At 44.0% G+C, this 15,333-nt stretch overlaps 1 protein-coding gene across 1 annotated transcript in view; it reads right to left on the bottom strand.

The window, feature by feature from the left end:
* Positions 1–15,333, bottom strand: part of LOC308458191 (guanine nucleotide-binding protein subunit alpha-14-like) — a 35,722-nt gene that overhangs the window by 8,048 nt on the left and 12,341 nt on the right. The window contains exon 2 of the mRNA XM_080973030.1: positions 6,885–7,069. Within this exon, the coding sequence (XP_080829156.1) occupies positions 6,885–7,069 (185 nt within the window). The remainder of the gene's footprint in view (positions 1–6,884; positions 7,070–15,333) is intronic.

The following is a 15,333-nucleotide window of genomic DNA, read 5'->3' as shown; positions in this document are numbered from 1 at the left end:
ATTGCAGCACTGCAGAAAAATACCATAGAGGCTTCCTCCCAAGCCAAATGCTAGAAGGTATTTCATGCTGAATCATCGACAATGTGCCTTCTCTTTAGTAGCAATATTCTGTGCACAAACATAGTTGACTATCAGTTTCCAAATATTCTGAATCTTGAACAGCACATTAGATGTTTGCTTTTCCAAATATTTGATTTATTTCTGCTACCACAAGCCAAGAACAGCACACACAGAATCCCTAGTGAAAGATTGATGCTTCTGTTTCAGAAATAATGGTCTGGTTTGAACCATCATTTCAGGCTTCATTAAATCATGGCCTTCCTTCACCCCCACCCTGCTCCTGCCATGTGCAAGGTTTAGAACAAAGATCTTGCTCTCCTTTACATTGCATTTCCATCCTCTAACAACTTCCATCTGCACCATTATCTTGTAGGGAACTGAATGCCATTGTTGCTATTCTCTCTCCACATGTTGCACTAACCATTTTGGCAACATATAGCTCTGGAAACTGCAGAACAAAAAAATCTCATTCGGTTGCCTTAAAAAAGCCCTGGGTGAAGCTTCCAGACTGCAGGGGTCAGCAAGGTTTACCAGCGTTTACCGGCCATGGACGATCTCTGTGGGAGTGATCTGGCCTGTGGCCGGTAAACCTTGCTGACCCCTGCAGTCTGGAAGCAGCTCAACAACTTTGGGGTTAAAGTTCACTTCATCAAATCTGGCCCTCTTTGAAAAAAGTTTGGGCACCCCTGCTTGGGACCTAAAATGACTAGAAAATTATCACTGAAAGGTTTTTTGAAGGGCTGCTGCAAGCATTACTATACATGTGAATTGGCTTGAATGCTAAAATATTTATGCTAACATATTTATATCATCATCAATGCCTCTATACCTCAACCTTGCATCTATAATATTGGGATAATATTATTGACTTATATCTCACATCCCTTTACTGTTGCTTTTGTTATGCTTGAATAAAAATATTGTGAGAGATGTACTAATTATTAATAGACGTGCTGATTTTTCTAAAGTTTGAATCAATATTTTATTTTAGTATTTAGAGAAACAGAAGCCCCTATCTAACCATCCTTTGCAATCTCCCTCTCCTTTCATCGAGTGCTGATCTAAACAAGGGAGTTTCCTCCAATTGCCAGCCAGCCTGCAAGTAAAGAGCTGTGCTCACACAAAAGTTGCAAAGGTTCCAACTACACTGGGAGCATGCAATTTATATTTTAACAGCTCTACAACTGTGGCTCTCATTACACTGGCCTGCCTTTCTGTGCAAAAGCTTTAGGGTTTCAATGTATTTTAAGACCATACAGAAAGTCAACAACAAAAAGTTGGAGATTATAGCCTAATGCAGGCATAGGGAAACTTGGCCCTCCAGATGATTTGAGACTACAATTCCCATCATCCCTGACCACTGGTCCTGTTAGCTAGGGATGATGGGAGTTGTCGTCTCAAAACATCTGGAGGGCCGAGTTTGCCTATGCCTGGTCTAATGACACATTAGAAACTGAGGCTAAAACATGATCCCATTGATTAACTAAGATGGGGCTTATTAATTATTTATTCCATTCACTTCTAAAAGTCTGTATGTCAAATTGATTAATAGATACTAGATATCTATATAAAGTAAAAGCCTCAAAGGATTCAGTCAAGCTTTCAGGTATCTTCGTTGTCTTGGATGCTTTAAAAGCTTCAGGCCCAAATGCAGATGTTAGCAAATGCTGTAATTGTAAAAACTGCCACTGTGTCATTCCCTCTAAGCGATACTTTTATTTTAAAGTAGCATATGTAAAAAAAAAAACCATTGTTCTCATCTATTAATTTATCTATAGATAACATACCTGCATCCATCCAATTTTTCTATACTACCATTTCCCACCCAATTTTTAAAGTTGGATTTCCCCATAGGGTCAATTTATTGTGAGAAAATTGATCACGTTTATTTTTACTAGCCATCATGTTCCATATATTTCCTGACTCATCAAAATCCTGGAGAGGCTGTGATGGTAGTGTCCCAAAATCCAACTTTTCTGGACATCAATCATACAAGAAATATGCAAAATAACTAGGTATTAGAACTCACCCAGAACTGCTGCTTTTGAACATTTTCCAAGATGATAATGCCCACTCACATTATAAAGAGCTTATAACCCACCTACTTGCAGCAGCCAGAAGCATCATAGCCAGACACTGGAGAGACCTGTCAGGAGTGGACCAGTGGTACCACATCATATGGGAAACAACCTTACTGGAAAAGACTGAAACTAACACATTGACAAATAGAAGAGGACACCTTCATCCCAGTATGGCTCCCCTTTATCACGTACACAGCCCAACAAGACAACAGCAAGAATCCACCGACAGCATACAAATCAATATGGCTAACTTGACCCAACAATCACCCCCCTCACAAATGCAAACAAACCTCACTGCAGCCAAACACAGACAACCAACCACATTCTGGGCCCCCCAATCCCTCTCAATACCAAGGAAATATATTAAGCGAATAGAAAGAGAACCTACCCAGTTGATGCTGACACAAAACCCCACACGTACACTATGGAAAAGAATATAACGTATTTTTCACTCTATAGGACGCACTTTTTCCCCTCCAAAATTAAGGGGAAATATGTGTGCGTCCTATGGAGCGAATGCAGGCTCCTTGGCTTCAGCGATAGCAACACAAAGCCTCCAAAGCGCAGAGGGAGCGCTCCCACCGCGCTCCGGAGGCTTCGCGTTGCTTTCGCTGAAGCCTGGAGAGCGAGAGGGGTCGGTGCGCACCGACCTCTCTTGCTCTCCAGGCTTCAGGGATAGCCGCCTGAAGCCTTTGGAGCGCAGCAGGAACTCACGCTGCGCTCCGAAGGCTTCGGGTTCCTTTTGCTGAAGCCGGGAGAGCAAGACTCTCCTGACTTCAGCAGAATGAGAGCTGCGCAGTGCCCCTTCAGCCAAGCGGGAGGAGAAATGAATGGGGCTCCGTTTCTCCTGCCGCTTCGCTGAAGGGGTGCTGAGCAGAGAGGGGGAGAATTTTTATTTTCCTGTTCTCCCCCTCCTATGGTCCGGTGCGTCCTATAGAGCGAAAAATACGGTAAGTTTCCCCACCCCACCCCCTTCTCTTCTTCCCCAACCTTATACTGTATACAACACTAACGTCTCATATCAAATATAACCAATCTGTAGAAAAGACTCCACAACATGAAAAAAGAGACACTGCATGTACTTTTGTAAGCCAAGAAAACCTTCATAAAATTATCTAATACTGGGACTCATTGCCCTATCCTTCATTTTAAACGATTGGCCAAGATCTTGCCTGCTTTTTCACCGTTTCCCCAATATTTCTGCTTTGTACATGCAAGCATGAATTTTGTTTGCTATGATAAAAGTATTATTTAATTCATATTTCTTTTTTTGTACAAAAACTTAAACAAATGTGAAGATGTCTCCACTTTACTCTTTTCCTTAAAAAAGAACATGCAGGGCTCCTTCTTTTTGTACATGCTTAAGTCCCTAAGTAACCCACTCTTCCATTCTAATAAATAGGGATACATGAGGGCGCTGGTCTAATTGTCTTGAAACGTTCTGGCAGAACATTCTCCACTTAAGATTCTAGTTTCTCAAAGAAAACAATCTAAAACCAGATGCACCTACTATTTATTCATTATCAAAGAAGTCTTAGCAGTCCCTTTTTCCAAAGTCAGTTGTTTAATTTGTTTTTAGTTTGTATCAAGTGAACATTGGAAGAAGTCACTCCACTTTTATTATTTAGCCATACAATCAGTGCCAGATTCACGTATAAGCTAAATAAGCTATAGCTTAGGGCCCACTCTCTTGGGAGCCCCCAAAAAATTTAAAGGGGGAAAAACCTGGATGTACATTTCCAAAATATAAGATAAGTCCAAAAATTACTTTGATAAAATACATATTTTGTTATGTGCAAATGGCTTTAGATACCTATTAGGTCCATAAATTACCATATAGCATATATTCAACACAAAAAACAGCAACAATTTGTTGTTGACAAAGGGCAGCTGGACATATAAAGGGCCCCATTACTGTCAGTAGCTTAGGGCCTCATCAAACCTAAATCCGGCCCTGCATACAATTGATTGAATTCAATGTGAACCACACCAATATGTTTGGAAGCTATTTATGGTGGGATTTGTAAAAATAAAAATATCCAAAGCCCCTTTACTTGTTCTAGTTTGACAATTACCGGTATATTTGAGTGGTTTTCAAAGTGAAACCACCCAATGGCAAATTATTATTTATTTCCTTAACCAACTTCTTAGTTCCAGTGCCTGACTATCGTACAGCACTCACTGACTTCTTTTTATAAAAACAATAACCAAGCACACAAGACACAAGTCATATTCCTAGATGGGCCTTTAATGTGATTTAATTGCATTCACCCTTTGCTTGAGAGCCACATTGCATTTTCAACAGGCACAAGGTGTGATGCCTCTTAGCGGATAAACACAGGTAGCACTTCACGTTTGCATGCAAAAAGGTCTCAAGAAAAACCTCATAAATTCTGGCATATAATTCTGATTTGTAGGGCAAATGCAAACCACCATTTGCTCAGAAACAGGAGGGAAGGGAGACACTCATGGCATGGATTGGAGGGAAGGCGGGGGATGGTGGAAAAAAGAACCTGCTCATCTCACAGCAAGTTTAAGATCAGAAGTGAAATGGCTGTGGCAGAAAGAGATAAATGGGAAAGGAATGTTCCTGGTCCTGCCTACAATAGCCACATGGCCCCAGACACACTACTGTACCCCTGAGGGAATGAGCCCCTGCCCTCCCCACCCCCACCCCAAAATTCTCACCTCTGCCTTAAATCCTAGTCTGCTGATTTGCATACCTATATCTAAATCAGCTTAACTTGAGAATCCATCTTAACTTTACGTTCCAACCATACCACTTTGTAAGTAACAATCACAGATATGTATTGGCATTGCTTTTGGCACAAATATTATGTTTCAGTGCAAAGATGCAGAATTTGGAATTGTGTGGGGAGGGACATGCAATTACGCTGTTGAATAAATAACTGGTGTCATTTCATTTGTTGCAATTTGAGCCCACTTTAACTGAAATGTTTTTCTGGATGTTTTAATATTTATTGTGAAATTATCCACCATCTGGAAAGGGTTGTGGAATTCTGGAATGTGTCTCACAGGGAGCATTACTGCCACCACAGCAATTTTCATTCACTTTCTATTATTTGTTCAGATTGATCAACATTTCCCCTGTGCTTTGTATTATCAGGTGTATTCTGGTAAATTTGTATGTTTCAACAACATAGAATTGTAGAGTTCATCTAGTCCAACCCCCTGCAATGCAGGAATCTCAGCTAAAGCATCTATGACAGACGGCCATCCAACCTCTGTTTAAAAACCTCCAAAAAAGGAGAGTCCACAAACCCCAGAGGGTTGTTCCACTGTCAAACAACTCTTACTGTCAACCTAATGCAGATTAGGCTGCAATTGTGTAGTCACTTACCTGGGAGTAAATCCCACTAAACTGTAATAAATGAATTACATATCCCTAAATATGCTACAAGTAAAGATATGAAATTTTGAGAGCCATAAGAACAAAACAAAAAACAAAAAAAGAGTGACTCTGTTCTCAGCATCCTTGGACTTCACAAGCTAGTTCAAGCTTCTTAGTCACAATACAGAACCCACACTATCATTCAACGACACCTTACAGATGCCAGACAATTTGTTTCATGATTTCAACTCTCTCATGTGGTAAGATTGGCAGAGAGGCGACTCTTGATAGTTCTATCACCCTTGGAAGCTTGGAGTGGTGGCCTGGGAAATGGCATTCTCTCTGGCCACCCCTAGTCTGTGGAATTCCATCTTCAAAGAGGTGGATGTGGCATAGGGTTGCCATATTTCAAAAAGCAAAAAAGACGACATATTTGTAGGCGAGTTGAGGTGGGGGGGGGAAGAAAAAGAGAGTAATAGTGGGCACTGCCATGTTCAGTCTCCTCTGCACTCTGTCGCCTCCACCAGTATTGCTGAAAGCACTGCGTGCCTCTTTCCCCGGCTCAGGCTGGCAGTGGCTGCGGTATGTGGTGATGGCTCAGCACTCCCACCCACCAGCCGAGTCAACACCGGGCGGTGCTTGCCACCCACATGAGCCTGGGAGCTCCCCACATGTCAATGGGCAACCACCGCTGGAAGAGCCGCCCACACCCCAGAGGATGCGGGGTGGGCACCAGCTAAGGACCGCACCACTCGGGGCAGCCAAGAGTGGCACACACACCCTTCTGCCTGCCCTGCCCTTCTAGGCTCTGGCACTCACCCGCCTGTGTGCCCAGCTTCCTGCGTTGGTGGTCTGGGTTGGGAGGAGCTCTACACGTGGCAGCCACTGCCACCCCAAGCCTACCCTGCCTGATGACTCTCCTCCAATGGCTTTCCTCCTTCCAATGACTGCTCTGCGCGCTCTCCTGCAGCCAAAGCAGCCACTCCACACAATGCTTCTGCTTCCAGGACACAGGAAGTGCCACATTCCACCCCTCAACAACCCACCCCCTAAAAAACCCCAGACATTTCCTGAAAAATTGCCATATTGACCCCCCAAAAGAGGACATGTCCAGGAAAACCCGGACATGTGGCAACTTAATTGTATTGCTTTTTTGTCATATGCCAAAGACACACTTCTTTCCTGAAGTCACATGTATATTTGCATTGTGTTAGCGGGCACAAAGACTATGGAAAAGACTGAGGAGAGAAGAGATGCCATATGCTAGATTCTCTGGCCAAGGTTTAAAACTAAGAGCATAAGAGGTGGGGAAGTACATTCAATGAACTGTTATTTTGGGAATTTCAACTGCTGTATTTTCTGTGTTATTGACACAATAAAGAGTTTAGTACCTTATTATGCTCAGATGAGTATGGAATTTGTAAAGTATCCATAGCTCTGATCATAGTTTGCATAGCGGAAAATATGTTTTGATAAATCAATTTTGTGAAGCCTTTCCGGTCTTCTTCCGTATAGCCTGATCCGTGAATAATCCTCATCTGCTTAATAAATGTACTCTTTCCGCTTTCTCCTGTACCTGCAAGAAAGCACAAGAAGAAAGCGTATCTTTCAAATTAAACACAACAAAGCACAGAGAGCACCAGCTTCACAGCAGCAGAAGAGAAGAATCAACAAATTCTCTTGATGTATCAAAATCAAGTTATGCACACAATGGTCTGTGTAAGCGTGATATTTGTAAATAAATTAAGTGAGCACTAAAAGTAGTTCATAAAACACCCATATAGACAATATTAAACAAAATAATAAAATATTAATATGCATATATGTCACCATAAACTTTGATTAAACACAATACCAATAAAATTTCCTGATTGACACCCAAAAGCCTGGAGAAACAGGCATGTTTTTAAAAGCCTTCTAAACATTCCTATGCCCTGCTTGCTGTGCATCTTGAGGAAGAAGATTCCTAAGGAAAGGCCCATTTAGAGAAAGCTCCAGTTACAGAGAAGGCTCCTAAGAGTGCTGCTGCTCCCCTCACAGACATGTCTCCTGACATAAGAGAAAGGGAGGTGTTTTTTGCCAGTACCCCCCTCCTGCTGCAGCCCCCTCCCCAAAAAAATCTGTCCAAGAGGATTAGCAGACCCTCTCCAACAGTATGGAATATGGCATAGAGTGCTGCAAATGGAAATGAAAATCGCTGCAGATTCAATGAAGATCTCTCCCCAATGAGAAACCAAACTTCAGGCAGCTTTTTTTTTTTTTTAGTCGTTTAGTCGTGTCCGCCTCTTCGTGACCCCACGGACCAGAGCATGCCAGGCACTCCTGTCTTCCACTGCCTCCCGCAGTTTAGTCAAACTCATGCTGGTAGCTTCGAGAACACTTTCCAACCATCTTGTCCTCTGTCGTCCCCTTTCTCTTTGTGCCCTCCATCTTTCCCAACATCAGGGTCTTTTCCAGGGAGTCTTCTCTTCTCATGAGGTGGCCAAAGTCTTGGAGCCTCAGCTTCAGGATCTGTCCTTCCAGTGGGCACTCAGGGCTGATTTTCTTAAGAATGGAGAGGTTTGATCTTCTTGCAGTTCATGGGACTCTCAAGAGTTTCCTCCAGCACCATAATTCAAAAGCATCAATTCTTCGGCAGCTTTACTAATACATTATTATGCCCATATACACCAAAGAGTGGTAGTACACAGTGTTAATGCCTAATTTACTTGGATCGGCATGAGTGCAATCATATGCATTGCTTCCTGGGATCAAGCTCTGCTGAATCCAGCTGTGCTTACTTCTGACTGCATCATTTCAACTTGCAAGACACTAGTTTAACTTAACAGATCTTCAGCCAGCTGAAATGTTAAGCTCTTATTTAGAAATGCAAATATTCTTCCCAAAAAATTACCACAATTTAAAGCTAGTATAAAGTAGGAACCTCCTCAAAGAAAGGAATGTAGTATTCAACCTTTGCTTTGTTATTATTTTCTGATTTATTCTATGCTAATCTGTCAAAAACCAAACTTGAAGGCCTTAATATCACCTCATTTACTTGCCAATGCATAGAAAGCTTGCCAATTACCTGGGTGTTCCAGCAGCTGATGTCATCATTCCTGCCCTGAAAAACAACATGAAGTGGTGGTCCCACTCTCTAAGAGCCCCCTTATTCTGAAGTGGAGGGTGGACGCAGTGGCAGAGTAAGCCGATCAGGTGCCTGGGGCAGTGTGTGTGCCCTGCACCCAGGGGGGGAGTCAGCTGCCTGTGGGGGTGGAGCGAACCGGGGCAGGACGCTCCACAGGGCCTCTGAGGAGTCTGCCTGCCTTCTCCCACTCAGCCGCCCTACAGCTGAGGCTGAGGTTGAGGCAGTGGGCAGACCGTTTGGGCAGCGCAAAGCCTGCGGGCGCCCAAGGACTCCCAGGAGAGTTGTGTGGCTTGGGCGCACTGCAGGCCCCGTGGTGAGTGCCACCCGGCATTTTGTCATCCCCCCCAGTGGTGACACTCAGGGCAGCCCACCCCCATCGCATCCCCCTTCCTCCACCCCTGGGTGGAACCAAGGTAGAAAGCCATTTCAGCAGCCCCCTGCCCCACAGCAGCTATGGAACACTCTCCCTAGAGAGGCTTATCTTCTAAGCACCAGGCATCCTACCAGTTTTTTATGATACTTTTTAAACAGTGGTACAGTGGTACCTTGGAATGTGAACGGGATCCGTTCCGGAGCCCCGTTTGCATCCTGAATAGAACGTAAGACGTGACTGTTTGTCTGCGCGTGTGGGCATGTCGCAATTCGCTGCTTCTGTGCATGCGCATGACATCATTTTGACCGTCTGTGCATGCGCGGGCGGCGAAACCCGGAGGTAACGCGCTCCATTACTTCTGAGTCGCCACAGAGTGCAATCTGAAAATACTTATCCTGAAGTGTATTTATCCCGAGGTATGACTGTACTTATATTAATTATCTCAGTCACTGTGGTTATGATTCATGTGTTTTGCCCCATGGTTTTTATTGATTTTGGCACTGTTCTGGAATTGTTATACTTGACTGATTTGTTTGATTATGTTTTATAACTGTTTTTATTTCTTTGAACTGCATGTCCCCCCAAAAAACTCTATTATGGGGTGACTCAGAAGTACAATAAATAAATAAATAAAACCATTATACCACTTCATTGCCTTAAGGCAAGGGGGAAGAGTCATAGCTCAATGGCAGAACACCTGCTCTGGAGTAAGACTAGCCCAGGTTCATTCTCTGGCTGGAAAAGACATTTGCCTGGGATTCTGCATCACCACCACCAGTCAGTGCAGACAGGGCTGACCTGGGTGGACCAATGATCTCACTTGGGACAAGGCAACTCCATGGAACCATAATGCACCAATGCATCTTTTATTCAATCAACAAAGCTCCCAAAAGTCCTATAATTCTCATTGTAGTTCTCATTATTATAATAATGACATTTTTTAGTATAGTGCCTATGGTTCTACAAACAGTAGACTTCGTTCTTTCCACAAGAGTCTTCTAAGAAAGTAGACGACCAGTTGAGGGCAGAAAAAATTATAAGTGACAGATTAGATGTTCAAGAGTAATGCAGCCAGAGGACACCAGTGTTTCATCTGCCCCCAATTAATTGGAAGTGTGTCTGTCAAAGAACCAGAAATGGGTACAGATAGAAAGTGCCCACACAAGACCATCAGCTCATGCTCATGCCTCACATGGAACAAGAAAAGGTGGGCAACCCATTTTTAAAAAGTAGCGTTGATGGCGTGGCAAAATTGGAACTCAGGACTGGCTCCTAGGCCTTCACCATTGATGTCTCTGCTAGATCACCCCTCGTTTAAACATGCAGCTCCACCCTTACATCTAAATAATTAATTTAACTGATTTTATATGCACTGCTTTTTGTATTTTTACTGTTGCTACAATAACTGCTTTTGTTTCTGATGTTTTTAATCTGTTTTATATTTGTTTTTTTTTTGGTTCTCTTTTGTAGGCTATCTTGAAAATCTAAATTAATAACATTTATTTTTAAAAGAAAGAAGGGGAAATGCCAGAAATGCCTGCTCTCACTCTGGCAGTCATGTTATTGCATAAATTTTTGAAGGACAAATAAAAGACGCTTGTCAGTATCACTACTGACATATTAATCAAACCATTTAGCATTTCCCACATGCCACCACTAGAGGTCATAAAATACCTTAATGCAGAAGTAAAAAGGTAAAAAGGACCCCCGCCCTGACCATTAAGTCCAGTCGTGAACTACTCTGGGGTTGCGGCACCCATCTCGCTTTACCGGCCGAGGGAGCCAAGAAATACTGAAAAGTAAAAGATTCATATATGCCATAGCTGTCAACTCTCAGATTTGAAAATAGGGGATTAGAAGCCTCACCTGTCCTGGGGACAGTCTACAGGATATCTAACAATCCGGGATAGCAGCGGGAAGCGGTGGGAAACGGCGCTGGAATAAGGGAATTTCCAGCCAAAAAAGGGAAGGTTGGCAGCTATGATATATGTTTTATATCTGCAGAAACATGCATCTCTGTGTGGTCTATAAATTGTTTCAAAATTCAATAATAAAGTGAAATGTCATCTAGAAATCTGTTGTTGAACAAACTTTAAAAGATTCACTATACTTAGTTATATGCTTACCTTACAAAGTGTTTTAAAATATATATAATTTAATTCTCCTCTTTCTCATCTCCCCTTAAGACTGCTTAGCAAGTTTTTCCTTCTTAATCCAGAAATTTGACCAATTCAGCTTCTAATGGGACTTACTGTTCCATTGCTCAGAGGCATCAGAGAGGCTCCTTGAAGCTGGAGGCCAGCGCTTGCTGAGGTAGCAAAATGTGTCTGGCAGTAGCATTTTAGACTGGGCTGCAGGTAACATATCTCATTATTTTTGCCCCCTCTCTTGCTCTATATAAAAACTATAGAATACCATGGACAAGACAAAGCTACAACCCTTCTCTGCATCTCACTTTCAAGTGAACAGAATTATGTGAACCACCACCTGCAAACTAAAACAAAACATATCCCAAATTCAAGTTTACCACCTCACAGAGAGCTAGATTTCAGTGATAACTGATTACAGCCCTGAGCTCATTTTGGCACTTGAACTCATGTGGAAAAAGAACAAAGTTTTTATATATGCTGTGTTCATGTAAATAGTTTTAAGAAAGTGTGTTACTGTGATCTGACCAAAGTGATAAAACTTTGCTAGAGGCAGTCTCATCATTGCACTAACCTGCAATTATCTTAACAAATATGCCAAGTACAGAGAACTCGCACTTTCCTGGGTGTGCCAATTCTAATAGGAATATAGAACGCTGCCAGATACTATTGGTCCATCTAGCCCAGAATCATCTATACTGACTTGTCGTGCCTCTCTGGGGTTTCAGATAGAAGTCTTTCCCAGTCCTACATACAGTACTAGGGATTCAACCTGAAACCTTTTGCATGCAGCTGCTGTGCTCTAGCACTGAGCCAAGACAGCTCACCACATTTGGCCCTTCCCAGAACTTTCACTACAGGTTGCCCTAAAGATGATTACTTACAAAAACAGTTTCCTACTGCAGTTCCTTTAGGCACCAGTGCAAATTATCCCTCAATCATTCTGCTTTTCTAATAAAACACACAATCTGAAAGAAAGGCTTTGCTCCCCCATACCATGACCTCAAGCAGAATTCGCAATCTGCATATGCCAGAGGTTTTCAGCCTTCTTGAGCCCATGGCTTCCTTGACCAACTACATTCTTTCTGGGGTGGGGAAATGCCCTTCGAGCCTCAGAAGCCCAGTTATGTCACCCCTTGCCTGCAGAGCCAGCAGCCCCTCATCCCTTTTCCTTGTGGAGTGTTCCCTCAGGCTCCTCTCCCCTTGTGAGCCAACCTCCCCACTCCACACTGAGGAGCCTGCAGCCTTAGCAGCCGAATGGAAACTGGCCAAAGGTGAATGTGAGGCCAGCACCTTACTCACCTTGGAAGGCTGCAGTGGAGACAACAGGCACTGCTGGGCCTGCAGGGTGGAAAGGCTCCCTTTTGGCACCGGGCACTCAGCTCCCACACAGGCACTGCACACAGCAGGCACAAGAAAGGCCAGTGTGGCGCTTGCCTGCCCGGCCTCCCACTAGGCCAGTGATGGCCAAACTTGGCCCTCCAACTGTTTTGGGACTACAATTCCCATCATCCCTGACCACTGGTCCTGTTAGCTAGGGATGATGGGAGTTGTAGTCCCAAAACAGCTGGAGGGCCAAGTTTGGCCATCACTGCAATAGGTCCATCCATTCCCACAGCAAGGGCTGGTTTGCTGGCTGGCTGGCTGGGCTCCCTCACCCACTTGCTTGCTTACACCAAGGTTGCCTTTGCTCCTGGCAACCAGCACCCCCTGGCCAGCCCCAGAGACACCATTCGCCTGCAGAGCTTGTAGCCAGGGCCGCTGCAACAAATAGCCGTGCAAGTCTTTGGGAGGCAGAGATGTGAAAGGGCATCAGAGGAGGAGGGAAGAGGGAGAGCCCAGTGCTGCTCACGACATCCCTGACCATCATTCAAGGCACCCCAGGGCACCAAAGCACACTGGCTGAATACCACTGGCATATGCAATGTAAATCCTAATAGTGGTGGCTCCATGCAGGCTTTGAAGCCCCACCATTTTCCTCGAACATCAAGCAGGCAAGATTATCTCCAAAAGCAACAATAAAGGCCCTTTGCTTTTCCATTGATTGGGGTTCATCATCTACAATGAAGCAAGGTTTACTTTCACTGCACATTTTGATGATGCAGTACTGTTTTACTGTACTGCCTTTTAATGAACAGAAGGGCTGGGCGATATCAGCTTTTCACATCATGGTGTATCGCCAGCCAAACATCACTGTTTGGCGATATACCGTGATGTTGAAAAAACAAGATGCATCGGCCTCTGCCCACAAGACACCGGGTGAAACTACCCCAGCTCTCACTTGAGAGCTGAGGCGGTTTCATCCAGGCTCGCAGGCTGCGACAATGCAGCTAGTTTGCACCGCTCAGTTGGGGGGAGGCGAGGTTCCCCCCCAGCTGAGACAGCCCCGGTGCTCTCACTACTCACACATAAGTGGGCGGAGCATCAGGGCTCCTTTAACTGCTCACTGCAGAGAGCAGCAACCACACCCCCCCTCAGCTGAGCAGTTTCACAGAGCCCCCACCCTGCCGCCAGCTTGTGGGAGCCAGTGCTGGGCTAGGGGCTCCTTTAACTGCTTGGCTGAGGCAAAGGCAGCTGCACACTCCTCAGCCGAGCAGTTTAAAGATGAAGAGGGAGGAACAAGCTGTATCAGCACCTCAACGACACAGCTTGTTTCTCCCTCTCCGTTGCACAATGGCAGAGTGGGATGGTGGTTTCACCAGCGATGTGAAACCGCCGCTGCTCCCGAGTCCCGGCTGGAGGAGGGAACTTCTGCATTTACAGCACATTACTTTCTGTAAAGTGTTCCAGGAACTGTGGCTTGTCCCTTATGGAGCTACAATTCCCAGCATCCTTTACCTTTCTTAGCTTTTTATTACTATTAATTTCTAAGTGAGCCTGCTAAGAGTTCACAGCTTCCTCCCTGAGCAGTCTATGTGAAAAAAGTGCACACATTATTCTGTGAGAACTCCTTTCAGAGAGCCAATTAGGAACAGGGAAGTAGGGCTCTCCACAGTCTGCCAGTGTTCACATCTGCAGGGCTTCACTGAAGAAGAGAAGAAGAGGAGTTTGGATTTGATATCCCGCCTTTCACTCCCCTTCAGGAGTCTCAAAGCGGCTAACATTCACCTTTCCCTTCCTCCCCCACAACAAACACTCTGTGAGGTGAGTGGGGCTGAGGGACTTCAGAGAAGTGTGACTAGCCCAAGGTCACCCAGCAGCTGCATGTGGAGGAGCGGAGACGCGAACCCGGTTCACCAGATTACAAGACTACACTCTTAACCACTACACCACACTGGCTCTCCAACTGCTACATGGAAGCTGTACAGATGGATTTCTCCCCTCCATCAAAGAAAGAAAGGGTTTTAAAAACAAACCACAGGACCTATATTTTTGACTGTACATGTTCTGCGGGAATTGAGAGATTACCTAGCCTAGAACATAAAACCATGCACCGTTATTCCACAGTTGCTGGAATGTCACAATGGTGTTAGCATAACCGCATTAGTGCATACCCATTTGGGTATATTCTGCAGCATTAACTTGACACACCATGTGTTGATCACTGCTTAGTGAATATGTTTGGGCAGATTTAACTACACAACAGAGATAGCAGCTGTGCTTCTGAAGAACCTGAAATGTTGGAATGACTGGGCCCTTGTCTGGAAAGCATATGACAATTCGCAGTTGTTCACACTGTTTATTGCATCTGTACCACACTTCTCAGCTACAAAAGTCATCAAGGTAGTTCACATGCACAACCACTAAAAAAAACTAATAAAGGTCATAATATTTGAAACCAACATTTACTGGCTTCCTTCCACGCCCCTGAAAAGAAAAACCCTCATGTAAAAATATTAGTCACAAACAGATAAACGAAATTACATGAAATATAGGTATTCAAAAATACAGAGAGAGAGAGAGAGAGAGAGAGAGAGAGAGATTGTATCAACTGCTATATTCATCCTTAGTGAAGCTGAAAAACCAGCTGCGTTTTTTGTTACCAAGGAAACATGTTATAGCTCTCTCTTCATCCCTGAATGGTGTTTTTTTAATATCTCAGAAAAAGCATTGGTTACATTTATTTTTCTGCTTACAAAAACAAAATGGCTATAGTGAGAAAAGTTGTTACAGGTATGGCGATAATATTTACTCTCTTGCAATAGCTAACTTTTGAAAGAAAAAGTATCAGGTGACCTTGATGAGCTGAAACC

The sequence above is a fragment of the Podarcis pityusensis genome, assembly GCF_964106645.2.
Source record: "Podarcis pityusensis genome assembly, chromosome: 11".
In the NCBI taxonomy this organism is placed as follows: domain Eukaryota; kingdom Metazoa; phylum Chordata; class Lepidosauria; order Squamata; family Lacertidae; genus Podarcis; species Podarcis pityusensis.
Note: the sequence above shows the minus strand (reverse complement) of the source record. Positions and strands in the feature narration are given on the sequence as shown.